Source organism: Castanea sativa, chromosome 4, assembly GCF_040712315.1.
Source record: "Castanea sativa cultivar Marrone di Chiusa Pesio chromosome 4, ASM4071231v1".
Taxonomy (NCBI): Eukaryota; Viridiplantae; Streptophyta; class Magnoliopsida; order Fagales; family Fagaceae; genus Castanea; species Castanea sativa.
The window spans coordinates 50,854,417-50,875,045 of NC_134016.1; the positions used below are offsets into that span (position 1 = coordinate 50,854,417).

Here is a 20,629-nt window from a genome sequence, read left to right on the forward strand (position 1 = left end):
TAATTCCGCTTTTTTTAGAAGCAATAAATTGTGTTGTGGTTATTCTATATTTTTGGTCAAAATATTCATTTTTGTAGGATTTGTTAATCAAGCCCTTGTTGTTAATATGTAGATCATGTGTGTGTGTGTGTTTTTTATTTTTAATTCTGCTTTTTTTATTAGCAATAAAATTATTGTTGTGGTTATTCTATATTTTTGGTCAACATATTCATATTTTTAGTTTTCTGGATTTGCTAATTGAGCCCTTGCTGTTAATATGCAGATCATGTTTAGCAGACCTATTCGTTGGATTTTGGCCCTCCATGGAGATGTAGTCGTGCCATTCATGTTTGCTGGAGTTTTGAGGTGATCATGCTTACCTGTATTCTTCTCTCTCTCTCTCTCTCTCTCTCTGATTTATAATTACACAATTGTATTTCGAATAAAGTGGGTTGGCTTGGCTTGGCTTGGGATACATTTGCCATTGTTGCAGCATGAGCTTTTATTTAAGGGTTTTGAAGTATAGCGTTCCTTATGGGGATGGCATTACATCTCCCTGAATCAATAATTGGCAGTCTTTGTTAGAAACATGTTTATTTATCATTTTGAAGATCTACAATGAAATGGAATTCATTATGGGCCTAAGAAATTGATTCGCTAAGTGGGGCATTGTTGCATTTAGGGATATTGCATTGTCATTATTAACAAATGAGTTGTTGTCAATGGAGGAAATGAATTACCTTTGGAGATCTAGGCACTAATGCTAGAAATTTTTGATAAGTAATAAGTTTATTGATGTCAAAAAAAGGGGAATACCCTAGTACATAGGGAGTGTACAAGGGGTCAAACAATCAAGAACAAAAATTACAAGAATGTAAGAAATCAAGAAGAGATAAAAATGATTGGTTCCGCAATGCAGCCAACCAATCCATTAAAGTTCTAAAGAAAAATAGTTTCAAGTCTGATATGGATCTCTCCTTATCTTCAAAGCATCGACTATATCTCTCCCTCCAAAGGCATCACAATAAGCAATGGGGAACCATCAACCATATACACCCATTTTGATGACGGCCAAATATGCATTGCCAACATGCTAGAAGCCCCACTACAGATTGCGGCATAACCCAGTTCACTCCAAACAAACCGAACACCATAGCCCACAAATCCATTGCAACCGAACAATGAAGAAAAAGATGATCAACCGATTCACCATTACACTTGCATATGTAGCACCGATCCAATATCCAAACCTTCTTTTTTCGTAGATTGTCAATCATTAAGCATTTCCCTAAAGCAGCAGTCCAAACAAAGAAAGCTACTTGAGAAGGAATCTTCTGTTTCCAAATACTTTTCCAAGGAAAGGAATAATCATTAGAGCCCACTAAGAGACTATAATAATCCTTAACCATGAAGCCCTTCTCTCTATTAGATTTCCAGCACATCTTATCCTCACCAAACCCTCTCGCCATAGCACCATATATGGTATCCATGAAACCAGCCAGCACCTCTAATCCTAGAGCATGCACACCCCTAAAGAAACTGACATCCCAAAGTAGGGTTCCATTATCAAACTTCATAATCTCAGCCACACTAACCTCCTGATCTTAGCAAAATCTAAACAATTCAGGATAGCTGACTGCAAGAGATGTTTCACCACACCAACGGTATTGCCAAAATTTCACACTAAACTCATCCCCAATATCATATAGAATTTGGCGAGAAAAAGGTCATCCTCGACTAATAGTTTTCCACAAGCTAACACCATATGGGCTATTAATAGGTCTAGTACACCAGCCACAACCATATTTCACCGCTATCACTTGTCTCCAAAGGGCAGCCCTCTCCATCCCAAATCTCCATAGCCACTTCCCAAGTAAAGCTTCATTAAAAAGTCTTACCTTATTCCCAAACCACCCGAAGCAATCACTGATGCTAGAAATTTGATTTTCACCAAATAATTTTGAGGAGAGGATCTTCTTTTTTTTTTTAAATGAAATTTTTTACTTAAAAGAATATTCTGAGAAGGAGAGAAGGGGAGGATGAGGCTCATAATTGTACATTTTTAGCCCACCCCACAACTGCCAAGGTAGCTTGGAAACCTATAAACTATCATCCATCCTCCCTTCTTAGCAATGTGGGGTTCATCTATAGGTGCCTGAAGGTTTATTTTTGATTAGTTATTTTGAGGAGAAATTTTTACTAGGTGAGATTCTCATACTTGTAACTAGTAGATTGATGCAACCCAACCTGTTATGTAAATTTAGTCCACGGGCTAATACTCAAGTTTTCCAAAAAAAAAAAAAAAAAAAAAAAAGCTAACAGGATTATAAAAAAATACTAAAGAAAAAAGCATTTGTAGACTATTCAGAAATTTCATGTTGGTCAACAAGTTGCTTGATTTGGTTATGTGCTGACAATAGATGCATGCTTCCTCTAGAAAGGACAATTTCAATGCCAAAAGAGAAGGGCAGAATAGAACTTTGTGGTGCATGGCTTGTTTTGTCTAGAGCTATTCCTTTTGTGGTTAAATCACTGGCTAAAATGCATCTTATCGTTTGTCTCATTAGGGGGAAATGCATATAAAAGTTGTTTGTGGATTTGGGTTTTGCTTTTGTGTGTGTTTATACAGTGTACTTACAAATTTATTTATTTGGATGTAGTGGCAACCTGTCTTATGGCCTTCGTAATACTCCTTCAGCTACTCTCATGGTACGTGGGTAAAATTTATACTTTTTTTTATTTTTCAATTTCCAAAATCAGCTTCCTCTGCATTTTACTTGGACTACTTAGGTATCTATTTCATTTTTGGTTTATGCATCTGTGTATGTAGTCATGTGTATCTTACAAATATAATTATCTCCCCCTCCCCAAAGGTCGATCTAACTACTCAAATCTCGAGCGAATCAATTTGCTTATTGAAGGGAATATAGAAAAACTGTGACAGGATTGACTGCATTATCTTTTGTGTTCATCATATAACCCATAGTCAATACACACACAAAGATCTATGTAGATATCTTTCCTTTTTTCCTTTAGAGATAACTAATTGGCTACCTCAAAGGGTAGCACAATCAGCTGAGGACCATGGCTCATGATGTGTAGGTTAGGTTACTAGTTCAAATTTCCCTTTCTTCCTGCTCTTGGGGCCAAAACTTATCAAAGAAAGTACAACTGATTGAGCTATGGCCAATTTCGTTTGCTTGTATAATTGTCCTGTTTTATACAGATCTGAAGATTTTTGTTTTAAATTCACAATTTTGATTATAACCTAGGAAGCACGGGTGCGGTGTTTGGGCCGCCGCACCCGCGTCAGATGAGGCGCGACGAGGGGACACGCAGGCAACACCGCTGCATGCGCGTCCGTGCCGCGTCCGCCTTTAAAAAAATATTTTTTTTCGGCGCAATACGTGCCGATTCGCGCTGACACGGCGCCAATTCGCACCGAACCGGGCCGAATCGGATCGAATCGGCCGAATATCGGTGTGTTTTGGCCGGAAAAAGGAAATTGGCCAGTGAGGAAAAAAAAACTTAAACCAAAAGTACCGGTGGACTGGACTGAATATTGATACGCCGGTGGACTAAAATCGTATCTTTGCTTCTCCGTCTTCTTCGCTTCCTCTTCTTCGCGTCTTCTGTTCTGTTTCTCTTTCTGTTCTGTTTCTTTTTTTTTCTTTTTCTTTTTTTGGAAGAGCTCTGTTTCTCTTTTTTTGATAACACCAACTTAAAAGGCTCTTTTTTTGTCTTTTTTGTTTGTTGTGCCTCTTTGACCAGTGACCAAACACGTGACAGCCACATCTATCCTCTCTTCTTTTTCTTTTTTTTTTCCTTTTTTTTAAGAGAAACTACATTTATTTTAATATCTGTTATATATATCAAATACGTGAGCCATTAAATCACATTTTTTTTTAATTTATTTATGAGAAGCCTTATCTATTTTAATACTTTTGTCAATAATAAGCATCAAAAACTTTTGTGTACTTATTACTATCTATTTATTTTTATATTATTATTATTATATGAGTTTTCTATTATTATTATATATAAAAAATGCTTAGCAATATATAAAATATATAAATAAAAATATTTTTAATAATTTTTTAATCGCTGCACCCCGCCGCACCCGCACCAGTACCCGTACCTGCACCCAAATCTGGAAACGCACCTGTGCTTCATAGATTATAACCTTTAATTGGCACTCTATTAGGTTTGCAAATAAGTGGCTACAAATCGTTTAATTCTTTTTTAGTACAAATTTTGGTCATGTCTCTTTTTCCTCCCTTTGGTAGATTCTATCTTAACTGTATCTGTGAATGTTGCTTGAGGGCTATATCACTCTATTTCCCACATTATGATTTCTTTTATCTGTTCATATTGATGATTTCTTAGTATACCTATTTAATTTATGGATTTTATATTCCTGGACTTCTAAAGGTGAGTGTGGGTGCATTTTGTCCCGTGCGGGGGGAGGGTGGGTGGGTTGTGTTAGGAGTTGCTCTTTGTTTTCCAAGTCTAAGATGCTTGATTAAGTCAAAGCTCCACAAAACTATTCACAGGTAGAAAGTGCAGAATCTTATGCTAAAGTTATGAGGAATGCTGGAATCAATGTTGAAATTGAGGTATTATGAAGTAACTTGCTTTTCTACTTTCTGCCAAACTATGGATAGCTAAAACCATTTTCTTGTTTTTCTTGTACTCTTTTCCCAAAAAAAAAGAAAGAAGTATAGAATTTTAATTTCTGAATGATTTGTTTTCTCTTACAGGAACGTAAGAAAAAGATTTTGGAGCGCTCTAATGTGTTAGCAAAAAGTGTCAATGGACACACACTTTTTAAGGAGGGCTTACTTGATGAGGTTATAGATGTGTTCTCTTTTGGTGAAATTTGTTCAATAGGCATGTTCTTGAACTGTGCTTACTTCTGGGCAAAAAAAAAAGTTCTTAGTATATCTGTTTGCATAATATTTTAGGTTGTAAATCTTGTTGAGGCGCCTGTTCCAGTACTTGGGAAATTTAAAGAGTCCTTCTTAGAGCTTCCAAAAGACCTTCTAACTATGGTAAGATGTTAAAAGTTTATCAGACTTTTAATGTGGGGTTAGAAATTTGTGCACTATTTGTTGACTATTATGTACAATTATGCAGGTTATGCAGAAGCACCAAAAATACTTTGCTATTAGTGATGACACTGGAAGGCTATTGCCATACTTCATTGCTGTGAGACATTCTTACCAGTTATATCTACATTATAACCTTTTTTTTTTCCTCTTAAAGTGTCAAGGTTGATCTGTTTGTAAGTAGTGTGGTGACATGAGTTTTTCTTTTAGGTGGCAAATGGTGCAATTGATGAGACTGTAGTGAGAAAAGGAAATGAAGCAGTACTCAGGTAAACAAGGTTCTCACTGGTTCGTCTTTTTTTTTTCTTTGGTCAATAGAGGAGAATATGATCTGTTAAAACTTCTCATAGCTCCTTAAATTTCTTTTGGCAAAGGAAAAATTATATAAATCTTTTTAGAAGTGATTTCTTTTTTCTCCACCTAAATCAGAAGTTGTAGATGTTTCAACAAGGCAAATTAGGTCCAAGTTTTCGTCTGTATGTTATTTTAAGGCCATTGCCTATTGTGAGTCCTGCAGGCATAAGGTTTTACAATGGTTTTTACGGCCATTACCTAGTGTGAGTTCCACGGGTATAAGGTTTTGGTGTGGTGTCTCTGAGCCTAACCATTTTTGCATGAAATTTTAATTCTCATGAATCTACTTTGAGTGCTTGGATATGTTTTTGGAATTACACTGTTATTATGCCTTCCATCTTATTCTCTTATTGAGCTGTCATATGAGACAAAGCATTTCATTTTTGTGCAGAGCTCGCTATGAAGATGCTAAATTTTTTTATGAGATGGATACACGCAAAAAAATTTCAGAATTCCGAAGTAAATTGAAAGGGATTCTTTTCCATGTAGGTTATTTCTTTCGCTAGAGAATTTCACTGTTGTCTTCTTTGAATTAGAAAGTTCAGCATGTAACTGTTTTTTAACACTGTTTCTTTTATATAATAATTGAACAAACTCTTTTAAGCTTGTAGTGCTCATAGTGGATTTTTTTCCCCTGAAAGAAAAGGGGGTGGGGGGAACTTTAAGATCGAAAGTGATTTTTGAAAGTGCTGGAATTATATCTGATTGATGATGAATTGACACTGTTCCCTTCTCTAATAGCTCTTACATCTTGATAACTTGAAATACAATAGGAGAAACTAGGAACAATGCTGGACAAGATGACTCGCATTCAGAATATGGTTACCAAACTAAGTTTGGCTCTGCAAATTGATGAAGATATGCTTCAAGTTCTTCAGGTTGCTGCATCACTTGCTATGTCAGATCTTGCTACTGCGGTTGTCACAGAATTTACTTCTCTCGCAGGAATAATGGCCCGCCATTATGCTATTAGAGATGGCTATCCAGAGCAGGTTCATCTTACTTTTAATTGTTATTTCTTCTTTTCGGGTTTCATATATGTACTTTTTTTCTTTTTTCTTTTTTGGTTAGGAATTTGTATATAATTCCCTCCATGTGCTACTTAATATAATATACTCTGTTTTTGTTTCAGTTTCTGTGCTTTGTGTGTTGCAGGTTGCAGAGGCATTGTATGAAATCACACTTCCTAGATTTTCTGGGGACATTCTTCCGGCAACTGATGCAGGGATAGGTTTGGCAATTGCTGACAGGTGAAACTCAAATCATAAGTTCATTTACTTATCCTTTTCAGGCTCATTGGTTGCTAAATAAAATTTGGGTCAAAATGCAATATTGGCATTTGAACTATGCGTTAGATATGAAATTAGTCGTTAAACTATCAATTGTTTCAATTTAATTATTGAAGTTTTAAAATCAAGTCAATATTATCCTTACCGTACCTTTCCATCACAACACAAAAGACAATTGCTGATGTGGCATTTTTTTTTTGTATGTCTTTATAATGTTGATATAATATGTTAAGCCACATGGTGCTCTCAAATAATAAGGGTTCAGGGACCACAAATATTTTCTATTTGTTTTACATTCTTTAATTCTAAGTTCACATGTCTCAATATATTCTGATTATGTGAGACCTGCATGTGCCTAATGTGTCACGTGAGTATTATAACGACTTGTAGAAACACATGTGCTACATCAGTGATTGCCATTCACATATTGATAAAAGGTAGGGTAAGGACACATTGAGACATTTTCAGAACTTCTAGAAGTTTGAAACTATTGATAGTTCTGGCAGATGCATAGTTTAAGGACCAAAATTGTAGTTTGACCTAAAATTTTACTTTGGATAAATTAAATGTATGCCATATGAGTTTGTGTTTGCTCAAAAATGCTGAAAATTATTAAAACTGAATAAAGAGGGCTTATAGTTCTCTCCTTTTTTGGGCATATGGTGTATTAGTTTAAGAAGAAAAAAGAAAGAAGAAACTTACTTAAATCCATTTTCCGGCATTTATTGTTTGACTTGTGGTGCATTTTGGGCAGTTTACATTGTGATTCTTTCTTGGATTTCATTTTTGAATATTCAGTTGTAATTTCTTCAAAGGATGTAGTATTTTCATCCTCTGTATTTATATTTTGTCCTTTAATAAAATTTTAGTACTTATAAAAAAAAGTGGGGGAAAAAGATTAAAAAAGCATGGCTTGTTTTGGTAGGTAAAATTTTTCTCAAGGTCCACTGAAGAAGTTGACTGAATAAGACTTGATAAGAGCATTTGAGTTGTCTTGTCAAAAATTATTCTAAATTGTAAAAGTGAGATTTCAGTTTCTTGCTCAATTACCTAACACCCTAATTTGCAAAAACAGCTGAAGATCTCTCCGTAGTGGGTAAAAGATGGTCCATAAAGTCATCAGATCTTGCTCAAATAGCCTAATGCCCTAGAACAGGCAGAGTTCCTTTGTATGGTATACATGCATGGATTCTCTAATGTATTGTCATCCTTTTATTTGGAAAGGGGTCTGGGGGGTTGAGTGGTGGGGAGGGGGTAGGTTTAGTCCTGGGTTAGACATGAGTCTGTAAGAGAAGATTATTAAACTGCACCGGATGCTTACTCTTTTCAACAAGGAAACTCTGCTTGCAGTTTGTCTTCATGTAATATGTTTTCTGCAGATTAGATAGCCTTGTTGGCTTATTTGCTGCCGGTTGTCAGCCTAGTTCCACCAATGATCCATTTGGACTACGAAGAATCTCTTATGGTCTTGTAAGTTATTATTATCTTAATGCTGTGAGGCTCTGATAATTATACTTGATTAAGCTGAATTTGCTTCTTTTAGGTCCAACTGTTGGTAGAAAAGGATAAAAATCTGGATCTAAAACAAGCTTTGGAACTCGCTGCTGAAGTCCAACCCATTCAAGTAGATGCCAGTACAATAGAAGATGTAAGAACAAACACCCTTTTAGAGTTGTATCAAAATTTAACATCACTGTTCCTAGGGTTACCACCATCAATACCAATGCCACATAATGGCATACAACTGATTATTTGAGTAGGTTTCTGTTACTCTGCTTCTGCATGTGTTTCTTGATTGCTACTATATATGAACAACTCTTATATATGCCATCCCTTGCAATTACTTTGGATTCATCATCATGCTTATAAATTTGTTTACAGATGTTATGGGCATCCAATTATGATTGTTGCATCTTTCCTTTCAGGTACTTCAATTTGTTACTCGGAGACTGGAGCAATTTCTGGTGTGTAATCTTTATATTATGGAGTTCTTTGCTTAACAAAACTTATGCATCTTTTCATTTGCCAGAATGTTTTCCTTATTTTTTTTAGGTTTTTATTTTCTGCTAAAATAATATATTCAACAGAAAACAAGGAATGGTACTATTGGGGCATAGTTTTAAGACTCAAACCTAAGACTCCTTCCCCATTCTGCTCTTGTTGCCTTCTCTGCTGAGCTATGACAGCATTGGCTGAGAGGCATGGTTTTAGTACCAATACTACACAGAAATTTTTCTTGCTCTTCATAGTTTGTCTGAATACGTTTATCTTGAACAAAAATGTGGTTAATGCTTGACCAGTGACTGCAAATTCTGAAGCTCAATTTTTATAGCTGATTTTCCACCATGCTCATCTGGAAAATATAAAAGAAAATGAGCACGCCACCTAGAATAAGTGTGTAGAAAGGAAGATGTACTGATCCAAACTTATCTTGCTAGGTAAACACTACTCACACGGTCACACCTATAGTAAATTGAACCAGTAACCTTAACCTCCACCCCTTCTTCATGAGGACTGGAGATGTCATTTGGTTCAAAGACCATTGGTGAGGAAACTAACCATACTTGACGTCTTTACAATAAATTGAATTCATAATGTTTGAGAGGTTACAGCCATCTCCAGCTACTTATTGAAACAATCATTAGATCTGGTATTCTTCTTTTTTTGGTTGAAAAGGGAGATGTGCATGTTTTCTACTCCCCAAATTTTCTCTATGTTCAATTGTGGTAGTTTCCTGTAATATAATCTTTTTTTTTAACGTATTATGTCAGATAATCTCTTTGGCTTACTGTTATTATTTACTCATTGCAATTTTTAATCCTGTAAATTAATTTTTATTAATAATCAGGGTATGTTATTTGAGGACATGTAATATATTCTGACAAGACATTGAGCTCACTTTTAGAAAATTGGCTGTGATTTGGTTACAGGTTGATAAGGGAATAAGCTCAGAAGTGGTTCGTTCCATCCTTGCAGAGCGGGCAAACTTGCCTTCTCTGGCAGCAAAGTCAGCGAATAAGGTAAATGACGTTTTTTATACTCCTTTTTAGTATATATTGACCAGTGTCTGCTGCAAATAACTACTTAATAGATTCAACCACCACATTAAAGCTAAGCTGAAAAACAATTCTTTTCTTTATGCAGTCCTGCATTCTTTCTTGAAAATAATAAATCTCTTAGATCAATGTGGTTGTAATTTTCAGAGGTACCATAGATAGATACCAGAAGCTGCCAGGAGGCACTGATCTGTGAGCTGGGATTAGGATATGATATTGATACCCTTAAATTTCTTTATCTATCATCTTTTGCAATCCTTGCTCTAAAATGGTTTTCTTTTTCTTTCTTTCTTTCCTTTTTTTTTTGGTCTCTTTTTCTTGAGTAAAAGATTTAATTACAAAAATCTATTGCATATACATGGCTTCAATGCCTTTTCTAAATATTAACTAAAGGACTTATATGGAAGATATTTCTTTTACATTTTTACAATTTAATTGAACTGTGTATTAGTTTTTAATGGTCTAAAAAAATTGGTTCTAGATGGCATCCTTGTCAAGAGGCAATCTTTTTCCAAAGGTTGTTGAAGCATATTCTCGTCCAACAAGAATTGTCCGTGGAAAGGAAGTGGACCCTGATATGGAGGTACCTTTTTCTTTCTACTATAGAAGCCTTATCTCTTGGGCCTGAAATTTATCTAGTTCCTGACTTTGTATTTTCATAGGTCTGTTTTTGTCTGTTTACATTCTGACATGCGTAGCAGTGCTCGTCATTGCTTGTTTAATTGTTTTAAGATGTTCTATGGTGTGAGTGTGTGGCTACCCGTCCTTATAGTGTTCAAGCACAGACATCTTTTCTGTATTTTGTATTACATATTTTTTTTTTTCCTATTTTACATTTTCAACATGTCTAGCTTGATTCTTTGCATGTGTAACCATTTCAGATGTCCGTTGCCTCTTTGCCAAAGGTATTTTTTAGGGCTTAATTGGTGGTGCATGTTGTAAAAACCAGAAGTGCAATATATTTTTTGTGTGTTTATATTAAGCATGTGTTGGTCCAATGTCAGTCACACAGTGGATTTTCATTTTCTTTCTCTGCTTCTCCGACAACAAAATTACTTAGTTGAAATGATATAGTATAATTCCATCTCTCAGCTTGACTAATATTAGCTCCTGGTTTGGGGTATATATATCATGAACTCTCCCAGCTCCATTTATCATTGAATCTAGCTGCCTTTGGTCAGTTATGTGGAGCATGTTGTAAGAAATATGCAATGATTTTGTTAGGGTTCAAATGTTCTTATCTTTATTGTGCAGAGGATGGTTTAAGAATTTATGCTTGATGGGGTGTCTACCTCAAGGTTTTAGTAGATTTGAAGGCTGGGGTTTATATAATTGGAAATCACTTGCTTTTTATTTAATGTTGATTTAAAAATAATAATAATTGGATAAGTTAGTTAGTGTTGATTGTTTAAGGTTGCTTGGTTTAGTTGAAGTTTAACTATCTAATTATTATATATATTTTTTAAAGTGTACTGGAGCTACAACAATATCAAGGTGGAGCAATAATCTCCCCCTCAGAATGCTGATTAACATTCTAAAATAGCTCCAGGAGACCTAGTCCAAATTCTGAGTGATTTATATTCTCAAGTAGAAGAGTCATGTTATTCAGTGACATAGTCTGACACAATCTATGAACACAGCTCATTTTTTTGTGGATTAGTATTTAGCATAAATGGGTTCATGTCAAAGAGGGTAAACCTGCTTTGACACGATCATGAAATGGGTCAATTCTGTGTCATTTAACCCACAATTAACTTGAAATGATCTAGTTCATTATTTGTGTCAAAGCAAGTTGACCCATTTTGACACGAACGGTTTAACCCATATTATGATTGTCTTTTTTATCCAACATATTAGAACTCAAATATAGAATTGAGTAATTAATTGTCTCATCTAATATTAATTTTTTTTGTTCTTGTTTATTTCTAAATTAGAATGGAAGGTCACCATGTTGAAATAAGAAACTTTCAATTATATGTTATTAGTACTTTAGCTGAAGTATATTTCTTTATAATTATTATAATTTATGTGCTTATAAAATATAAAAACATGTCAATTTTTTAGTCAATTCAACAAGACTTGTTTATTAAGCATGTTACGTAGGTTGTCTTGTGTTAACTCTCTTAATGCACATGTTATGTTGGGGTTGAGGCAAGTTGACATGATTATTAAATGAGTCATGTTTGTGTCAACCCATGTACTTGTATACCTCTACCTCAGTTTTTAAATGAGTCATGTTTGTTCAGTTTGTATCTTATTTCCCAATAGTGAGGGTCTGGATCGAATGAACCAGAGGTTGACTAGTTATGGTCAGTTTGATGTTTGCTCATACTATGATGCTTTAAGGGGCACAAGGGAAATGACATTTCCTTGGAAAAAGTATTTGGTGCACAAAATGCTCCAAATGGGAAACATTTTTGTCTGTGCAGCAGCATGGGAGATATTCTAACCACTGACAATCTAAATAAGAATGAGATCACTCTAGTAATTGATGTGGCGTGTGCAGAAGCAATGGAAAAATTCCATATCATATGTTGCATTGTGACATTGCTTATGAATTGTGGACTTGTACCGATTCTACATATGGGGCTCATTTGGTAATCCCAAGAGTGTTGTTGAGCTACTTTCTGGTTGTGGGGGAATTGGTTTGGTAAACTTTCTTAATTTTTTGGAACTTGGATCCATTTTGCCTGTTGTGGACTTCATGAAGGGAGAGGAATCAATGTGCATTTGAGGGTGTAGATGCCTCAGTAACTCAGCTGAAATCATATTTCCTAAGAATTTTGTTTGAATGGTCCTATGTTTTGGGCCATAGTGAGATGCATTCTGTTGTAAACTTCATTGATTCTCTTTCCCTTAGACCGTAACTTTCATTTATTGTCTCTCTTTAGGACTGTTTTTGGTAGAATCCTGTGTGCATGAAGTAGTTTTTTTTCTTCAATAAAGTTTCATTACTATTTTTTTTTTCTTAAATCCATTTCTCAATATTGGGACAATTCTCTTTACGAAATATATCTTATACTTTTAAGGATTTATTTTTAGCCTATCCCCTTATAATGGATGAATGTCTTTATTAGGTTGATGAGGCTGCCTTCGAGACAAATGAAGAGAGAGCTCTATGGAGTGCTTTCTTGTCAGTAAAAAACAAAATCCATCCTGGTATTTCTTTCTTTCTGTTATATTTCCTTTTTCTGTGTAGTCAAGGTTTTTTGTTTTTTTTGTTTTTTGTTTTCATGCCTGTTTCTTTCTGATTATATGGATAACTGGTGGCCACAATTTGCTTAACTAACTATAAGATCTACCATTTTTTTCCTCCTACAGGAATTGAGATAGATGATTTTGTTGAAATATCTTCACAGCTAGTACAACCACTTGAAGAATTCTTTAACCATGTCTTTGTGATGGTGGTATGTTATCTTACCTGTCACTTACATGAATGTTATGTAACATTAGAAGTTAACATGTACTAGGTGGAAATCACACCCTTGGGGCTTGAAAGAATGAGAAACAGTGTCATCCATTTTTTTATTTTTTGATAAGAAGAGACAATGTCATTCATACCTGGAGTAGCCTGATAAATAGGTTTTATGGCAGTTTACAAGCTATGTTTTAGGTTTCAAGAGTAATGGAAGACTATAATTGAACCTAAATTTGATGTTTAGATCAAAGTTGCATATCTTTTGAAACACAAATATTTGTTTATTTTGTTGAGTATCTCTAGATTTTAATGAGTTTCCAATTCTCTTTATGTTCTAGTTGCATAAATGTATAGTAAAAATACATTTGGCTGATCTTGACTAGTCTGTTGAAGATCCATAGCTGATCTTAAAAATTTCAGGACTGAGGCTAGGTAGTTGTTGTTGCATACGTATTTAGATATTCATAAGATATAATGAAATTTACATGCATAACACACACAAACACACGTGTGTTTGTGTGTGTGTTATTTTCTGGCAGTGTTTTGTTCATTTTGCATAGTATGAGCAATTGCAACCATGTGTACAACATGTAATTTATCAGTACATTCATATGCCTATATGTAGATCAATTTTTGGATGCTTAATTATGTTACCTTCTTAGCTTATTGCTTATATAGATACTTATCCATCACATTTTATACTTAATTCTTGTGATTGTAAGGTTCTTGTCAAATTTCAAATTGTTTATATTTTGCAACGAGGTATAAAAGACTGGACCGATTCCTTTTGGTGATTAGCTGATAATTAATGTACATTAATTTTTTTTTAAATTTGATTTGAAGTTGCGGAAACTTACCCTGACCCAACCTGCTTGTAGCTGAAGTTGCATGTTGAGCATCTTTATTGAGTTCAAAAAATCCTAGTATCAGTTGCTTATTTTGATACATTGCTGGCTTTGTTTTCTGCAAGATTTGTTAGAACAATGGTTAAATGATTAAATTCACTATTTCCTAATAGCTTAAAATTTTTAAGACAAGTGATAGTTTATCATGGTATAGAGCATTAGTTTTTAGTTCAAATCCTATCTCCACTTTATCTCCCTTTTAAATGGTTAAAAATCTCACGTATTCAGCCCCACTTATCAAGGGGGAGCCTGAGCCTGCATGTGAGGGCTGTTAAAATGATGGTTAAATAAATTAAACTCCCTTGTTTCTAACAGCTTAAGCTTTTGGGACAAGTGGTAGTTTATTAAGATTTAAGTTTTTGGGAATTGGCTGTCCAACGTGGTATCAAAGCCTTATCTTTTGTTGAGTTCCTCAGTTAGATTAGTGACAATCTTCATTTGTAGTGATTTCTTCTTTTTAGCACATTCAAGGCTACATTCAGTTGAAGGTCATTGCATGCACATGGAGGGAGAGGAGTGTTACTGTGTTTCATCTTGATATACGGTGCTTGGCTGTTTTCTATTAGCTTATGCTTTTGTGACATTAATTCAACAGGTAGAGCTGAGGGACAGTCAGCTCTGTTCTCGCTCCATAGTTATGCATATGCAAGGTCTTTTTACAACAGTTTATTAGCTTCAGTTTCCATAGATTCTATGACACAAGGATGGTTCCAGTCACATATCATATGCTTCCAAGATAACTTTTTTATTTTCTGATAGACAAATTCAAAAAGTTTTGAGAATTACTTATTGCCAGCTTGTTAAAAAGCAAAGCTGATTTTGTCAAACATACACCTTTTGGATTTTAGTCACAAGCTTATTGCTGGTGCTTAAAAGTTCGTTTGCTCCATTAAGGATACAGCCAGGTCTTCTGCAAAAACATGAGAGCATTATTTGATGGGCATTTTATATTACATGTGTGGATCCAGGCTGCCCCAAATGAACTAAACTCGTGACTTTAAGTCATGATTTCAAATTGTAACAAGTTTTTCCCTTATTTAATTATAAAGTAAAATAAATGCTCCAAGTAACAGTGGTAGTAGTAGTAATTCTGCTAATAATATTAACTAAGTTGATCCTGAGGCTGTTGATATCAAAGCTCATAGAGCATTTTTCATTGTAATAGTGCTATTCTGAATTTTTAAAATCTGATTTTGGGCAATATGTAGAGCTAGAAAAGATTATGCTAATTGGTTTTGGTTATTACTTCACTTAAAAAAAAAAAAAAAAAAACTGTCATTCCATTTGCAGTTCTTCTCTGTTGATTTATATGTGGTCAGTTTCACTTCAACATTCATTTGTTTATAAAAAATAATTGTGCTTGCAGGAAGAAGAAAGAATTAGAAAAAACAGGCTTGCTCTGCTCAGAGATATTGCTGACCTTCCAAGAGGGATTGCAGACCTCTCAGTTTTGCCAGGATTCTAAGTTCACTCACTTATTACCTTTTTAAAGCGAGGTCATTGTTGTAACAGGGGAGAGAGAGAGAGAGAGAGAGAGAGAGAGAGCCTAAAGAATGTAATTCTTTGTATTTTGTTTGTGCATAAACATTCCATTTATCCTACTGCATCTTGTAAAAAAAATTGTGACATTTTTCCCCAAGCTTATCATTAATTTGTCAGACTATTCAGTAGTTTATCCGAGAGAGGCTTGGGTGTACAAAGCACACAGTGAAATGAAGATTGAAGTTTGAATTGAATTATACTATTTCATGAAAATTCAATTATTTTTTTGGGTGCCTATATCATCATTTCCAATGATCCATCCTTAATTCCATGTGCTTTAAAAGTGATCAAATTATTGTGACATGAATTTGGGAAAATAGTGCTTCTAAGTACGCTCGAATGGAAAGTGGTATATGTTCATCAATCATTTCTTGTCTTTTTTACTTTTTCTTTTTAGTTTCAATTGTTTAAATGTAATTTTTTGTTTCGAATAAGCATTTTAAGGAAAAATGACTTGTTTTTTTCGTTGGTAGGTTGCATTCCTAAAAATATTTGGCAATGCTTAGCTCGTATGGAAAATATACTCCCTGAGATATATAAATTGGCTATTGTGTCTTCTACTAGCAATTTTTTATTTTAAAATAAATAATAATTGGATAGTTACAATTGGAGGGGTGATTTGAACCCTAGATGTCTCATCTTTATAGGTACACAATCAAAAGAAAAAGAATATTCATCAAATAAAGAAAGCGAAAAAGAGAAGCTTGAATGCGATTGATAGCTTTAAAAAAAAAAATTCTTGACGGTTGGCGGTAGATCAATGGCTGGATTGTTGGGTTGTGGGTTATAGAGGATTGGGTTGCTGGGGGTAGGTGTGAGACTGAGGCATGATTGAGTGTGTTGTCGAAGGCTTCTATAAGCAAATCCAAGACACTTGATTGAGTTGGGGGTGGGGAGGGTATTACTAATTCTCGATTTGAACAAAATTTTCGAGTGTTTCAAATACTTGAACATGAGAAAAGACATTTTTCTCAACATATTTTACATTGAAATAAACAAGTATTAAATTTAGAGTCCGAATTTGGTAAGAGTGGGGTGTAAAACTCATGTTTTACACCATTCAATAAGTGATTGTCACATCAGCATTTTACTTAAAAATCAATACATCTTACTACACTAAATAACATCTCAATTAATTCCTAATTTGGTTGAATTCATATATCGGTATTAGAATTGATTGGGTATGGTTGTGCTTATTCTTGAATATGTGATAAGATGATGAGGCATATTGGGATTGGAGGAGTAAAACATGAGTTTTATACCATGTCCTTATAGAATTTAATCTCTTAAATTTACATTTGCTTTTGGTCTTTCTTAAAATAGAAGGTAATGGTGGTCTGTTCATTTCCCCTTCAAAACCCCAACGTAATAACAAAAGTATGTGGTGGTGGATTTGGGTGCTCTACGACTACAATGCAATGTCAACACAACATGTGGTCTAGTGATAAGGGACTTGGGCCAATAAGACTCCTATCTTGACTTTGAGTCTCCCCCATACTAATGAGTGCATTGATATCCATTTCCTTCTTAATTATCTAGGCCCTACCGAAAGGAAAAAGAAGAGACCATTAGAGCAATTGAATCAGTAGATGCAAAATAGAAAAAGTGATAAATTTTACACAATTTTGCTAAAAAGTTACCCACATCAGTCTCTCTGTATGTCACTATACATATTTATTTTTGTCACAGTAACTATTTATATTTATACGGTTATTGTACCTCTATATTTTACTTTTTTAATATTTCTCTCTTCACCTTTCTCAATCACCAACACTTTATATTTGTATTATATGAGTTTGACTTACCTTCAGTATTTTTTTAACTGGAGATTTTCAATTAAAAAAGTATTAAAGGTATGCCAGACTCTTATTATATTTATAGACTTGATAAGTCTAAATACAAAGTCACAACTTTTATTAACTATATTTTTTGTCATTGTCAAGGTGATTGAGTTCTTAATAATGAATAATAAAATAATGTCGGTGGTAAGCTTACATGAGAATCAATAACAACTTATTAATTCCACGGTTGTAAAGAATATTGTATGTGAATAAGTCTTATTCATGAAGGTTGGTCTTCCTATTCAAAAGTTATGGTACTCGTGTTATTTTTTGCAAAGGACATGGCAATTCCACAAAAATGCGACCTTAAGTAAGCAACGACGTGAATCATATATAGACATTGCTCAGAAAAGATATATTGTCTTTGTCTCCCTATTCCATGTCACGAGAGACTTCAAAGAAACTTCCAAGGTTGCAGCACAACCTTTTGGATGTTGCAATTAAGGCAAATGTGATAATTGATATTCTAGCTCTTCAAACTTTGACCATGTAATTTAATGTCTTGAATTCCACGGCTTTGACAAGTCGTAGACTATATTTAGAAGAATGTGGCTTAGTAATAGGAGTTCTCATATTGCTTCACATAATACTCGATAAGAGTTGAGCTCACGATGATAGCTTCATCAAAGTCCTAGTTATACACCTAATATGACTTATTGGCACCATATAACGTGCGTTCGATGAACCTAAGATTTCTTATTCATTAAAACAAAACATATAGAGCCATGAAGAGAGAGACATATGAATATGAATATGAATATGACACTACAAATAACGCATGTTATGGGGGTGTTTGATACATGTGTCTGAAAATATATGAAGAAATATACGTGAGTGAAAAAATATATAAAAATGCATGTAATGTTATTTAAAAACTAAAAATGTATGTTTGAGTGTACCAAACACCCCTTATATAGCCGCGTTTTAAAAGTGCGACTATAGCTCCTAAAAATATGGCTAAAAAAAAAAGCGGCTAAAAAAAAAAGCGGCTATAACCCGCCTGTTTTGTGGTGCCTGTTTTGTGGTGTGAATATGATATGACCAACTCTTTGTTTGTTTTCAATAATTGGCGGCGGCATATGATATGACCAACTTAGAGATCTCACCCATTACCCAATTCGTACGCAACTAAACGCATATATTTATGTGAATTGTGAAATGCCATTGCATCAGTGCATGCTTCCTGTTGCTTTACCCATGCGAAACTTCAAATTCATTTTCACGGATTATATCATGCGCGCAACCATAAGTCTATATTCTCTCTCTTCTTGATTAATTTAATAATTTTCTATCTTTTTCTTCCGTAGCTTCAATCTTCATGCAAGAGAATGAAGATATTGTGAACAGGACCAGAAAATTTTTTCCTGAATAAAAAAGTATGTAGTTGGTGTGGAATTATTAATCTAAGGTTATGTGATAATAAAGATAATACCAAGTATACCACCGAGGTTTTAATGGAGCTATTGTAGCGGAGACTATGATTTTATCTATGAAGATCAAAACATGAACCACCAATTCTTTTTTGTTAAAAAAATTTAATTAAATTTTAATATTATTGCCAATACATTTTAATTAGGTCTAAGATCGACATCATTTTATCACGCACCAATCATAATATAGGTCATATCAACAATTGTGAAATTTATATTTTTTATTAGACTTGTTGATTAGCCGGACACTGGCTTTAATAGTTCTGAATATTGTCCTTCCCTCTACCATCTCTGTATCTTTGCTTGCATAATTAATCATGAACTGGTGCTTCCCTTGGGCTTCTATAACCTGCATTTTCAACTGCTTGTCTTTTAGGTTTGAACAATCACCATTGCTTCACAGCTAGAGTAATTAGGTTAAAAGTTTAATATATCCCTAGTGAAATGTCTAGTTTAGACCCTTTATACGAATTAATTAGCAAAATTGTCAAATTGCCTCAATTAAGAGATCCATACAGATAATCATTCTTTACCACATCTTGGCATATTCCAAATCTGAATGCAACAAAAAATAAAGGCAACAAAGCATGCCATGTGATTAGGTAACAAGTAGAAAACCAAATTAAGAACTTCGTCAATATAAAAACCACTTTTTTTTTTTGCAAAATATAAAAACCACTTTAAAGGTAACATATCCCAACAATTCAATTCACTAAAAAAGAAATAGTTTGCAATACTCACAAAACATTAATTAATTAGTGGTTATATTAGCCCAACAAATAACTTGTTAATATCACTATAGCAACTCCAGAAAAGCTTTGAACTTCTATGTGATTCCCATTTTTGAACAACTCATCCAGTATCCACTTCACGAACCAAAACATCTGGCTCTCCAAAAAACCACATTTGAGATTTGCTACAATGAATCTCACTAGAAAAGGCTATGTGGATTCAAACTCTCAAGCACTCCCTTTAGATCACAAGAGAAGTGGAGTGGTTTATCTTTCTTTCTTCTTTTTTTTTTTTTATTTTTTATTTTTTTGTTGTATGGTACTTTACTTTCAAAAAATCAAGTATTGGGTAACTTTTTTTTTCACTTTTTTTTTTTTATAAATTTTATACTATAAAATATTATAGATATTTAAGGTAGTAATTAGTATTTAGAGTGTGGACTACAAAGTGATTTATCTTTTTTTTTCCCCCCCTTTTTGTATGGTACTTTATTTTAAAGAAATCAAGTACTAGGTCTTTTTTTTATTTGTAAATTTTATATTATTAAATGGATTACAAATATTTAAGATAGTAATTAGTATTTAAATTGTAGTTTTTTTTTTTGAGGGGGTAGATTGTAGTTTGCGGAGCAATTTTTTTTTTTCTTTTTGTAGGGTACTTTACTTTTAAGAAATCAAGTATTGGCTATTTTTTTTTCATTTTTTTTCTTTTATAAATTTTATATTATTAAGTAGATTATAAATATTTAAGGTAATAATTAGTATTTAGAGTGTGCACTGCGAAGTTGTAAGTGCACAATTGCACCTGGCCCCAAGAACAGTTACGGGCTCAGGCCCAACGAGCCTTAAACAATGTAATTTGTAGAGTGTGGGCTTGAAACCCAGGTTAGAAGTGTTTGAGGATTAAATGGCAAGCCAAAGATTATAAACACTTAAAAACAACAAAGAGTGCTATAAGTCAATCTGCTCGGACATA

General features: G+C 34.0%; 1 protein-coding gene across 2 annotated transcripts in view; it reads left to right on the forward strand.

The window, feature by feature from the left end:
- The window catches only part of LOC142631683 (glycine--tRNA ligase, chloroplastic/mitochondrial 2-like), a 30,411-nt gene extending 14,566 nt beyond the window's left edge, over positions 1–15,845 (forward strand). Inside the window, exons 19-36 of one of the 2 annotated variants that reach the window (XM_075805926.1) lie at positions 263–345; positions 2,640–2,688; positions 4,533–4,595; positions 4,740–4,829; positions 4,944–5,030; positions 5,116–5,187; positions 5,298–5,356; positions 5,833–5,926; positions 6,215–6,433; positions 6,597–6,691; positions 8,110–8,200; positions 8,274–8,378; positions 8,656–8,694; positions 9,661–9,750; positions 10,268–10,369; positions 12,864–12,945; positions 13,108–13,193; positions 15,476–15,845. In XM_075805926.1, the coding sequence (XP_075662041.1) occupies positions 263–345; positions 2,640–2,688; positions 4,533–4,595; positions 4,740–4,829; positions 4,944–5,030; positions 5,116–5,187; positions 5,298–5,356; positions 5,833–5,926; positions 6,215–6,433; positions 6,597–6,691; positions 8,110–8,200; positions 8,274–8,378; positions 8,656–8,694; positions 9,661–9,750; positions 10,268–10,369; positions 12,864–12,945; positions 13,108–13,193; positions 15,476–15,574 (1,605 nt within the window). In that variant the 3' untranslated portion in view covers positions 15,575–15,845. Of the gene's footprint in view, positions 1–262; positions 346–2,639; positions 2,689–4,532; positions 4,596–4,739; positions 4,830–4,943; positions 5,031–5,115; positions 5,188–5,297; positions 5,357–5,832; positions 5,927–6,214; positions 6,434–6,596; positions 6,692–8,109; positions 8,201–8,273; positions 8,379–8,655; positions 8,695–9,660; positions 9,751–10,267; positions 10,370–12,863; positions 12,946–13,107; positions 13,194–15,475 lie in introns of those variants that run through there. The other variant, XM_075805927.1, reaches the window with a different exon arrangement.
- Positions 15,846–20,629: the final 4,784 nt, after the last annotated feature.